Genomic DNA, 1,235 nt, shown 5'->3' on the forward strand with positions numbered 1-1,235 from the left:
TCAATCTATTTTGCTATTCTCGGGAAAATTTGGTGTTTCATTTCTTTTCATCTAAAAGGATTCAATCCGATACTCCTTAAGGCGTATCACAGTCCGAAACCCCAAGTGAGAAATGGTGTCATTGTAAGGGGTAAGATTTTTTATTTGTTTTACAGTGAGGAGAAATGATTTAGTGGTAATTTAAAATTTGAAATTGGTCCTACTAATAATAGCATAAAAAAGAAAGGTAAACATAGCATCGTACATATAATAACAAAAAGTCCCCATCTCTCTCATTTCTCCTTGTTAAAACCTCATTAAACTTGGTCTCACTCACTCTCTATGTGTTGTCTCTAACGTACACACACACAAGAGAGAAAGAGAAGAAAAGAAAAAGAGAGAAACAAAATTGGATTACATGGATGATAAGTGGAAGCCATCAAAGACCAAAGAAGCTTCTTCTTCTTCTTCTTCTTCTTCTTCTTTTATTAGGAGTTTTTCAACAAAGAGTTCATCATCAAAGTCTCCTCTCTTAAGAAGCTCTTCAGTTAAAGTATCATCTTCTCCAACTTCAACTTCAAGTTCAAGCAAAAGCTCTCTTCCAAGAAGTCAATCTCAGAAGGGATCTATTTCCAGAAAGTGTAGTAACATTGCCAAAGAACATAAGGCAAGATTTTATATTATGAGGCGTTGTGTTGCCATGCTTGTTTGCTGGCATAAACATAGAGATTAATTCTTCTTATTTTCTTTCTTATATACATCAACATCAACATGAACATATATTAATTCAATTTATCTATTCATCCATGGATCTGGATATATGCATCTAATCTAAGTAATTAAATTATGATAAGTAGAATTAGATCTCATCTTTCATTTTTGATGATTACATTTGTAGATGAATAATTTAGAATAGACTTACCGTTTGTTCATAGTTTAATAATAATTCTGAGTGTTTTGTCTTTGATGGAAGAGAGATTCCTTTTCAGCTGTTGGTAATGGCAGTTTATGGAATGGTACTACTACACATTATTAGCAAATTGGATCTGCATTGGGAATGCTGACTCTTTCTTTTCCACCTTTTCCTTTTACTTTTCACATATATAAGTTTTCTCAAATACTACATTATGTTTTTTTAGAGGGGTAAATAATTTATTGGTGCTACATTTTTTCTTAAAAATTTAGTTAGCACTCGTATTTTAATAATATATTTTAGTTTTTAATTTTTATTTAAAATATAATTATTAAACAGTATT

At 30.7% G+C, this 1,235-nt stretch overlaps 1 protein-coding gene across 1 annotated transcript; it reads left to right on the forward strand.

Annotated features, from left to right (window-relative positions):
• The first annotated feature begins 303 nt into the window (after positions 1 to 303).
• Positions 304 to 947, forward strand: LOC136234009 (small polypeptide DEVIL 13). The gene has a single exon (XM_066023758.1). It carries the CDS (start codon positions 398 to 400, stop codon positions 710 to 712), a length of 315 nt encoding a protein of 104 aa, XP_065879830.1. The 5' UTR covers positions 304 to 397; the 3' UTR covers positions 713 to 947.
• The last annotated feature ends 288 nt before the right edge of the window (positions 948 to 1,235 follow it).

This window comes from Euphorbia lathyris, chromosome 6, assembly GCF_963576675.1.
Source record: "Euphorbia lathyris chromosome 6, ddEupLath1.1, whole genome shotgun sequence".
NCBI classification, from domain to species: Eukaryota; Viridiplantae; Streptophyta; class Magnoliopsida; order Malpighiales; family Euphorbiaceae; genus Euphorbia; species Euphorbia lathyris.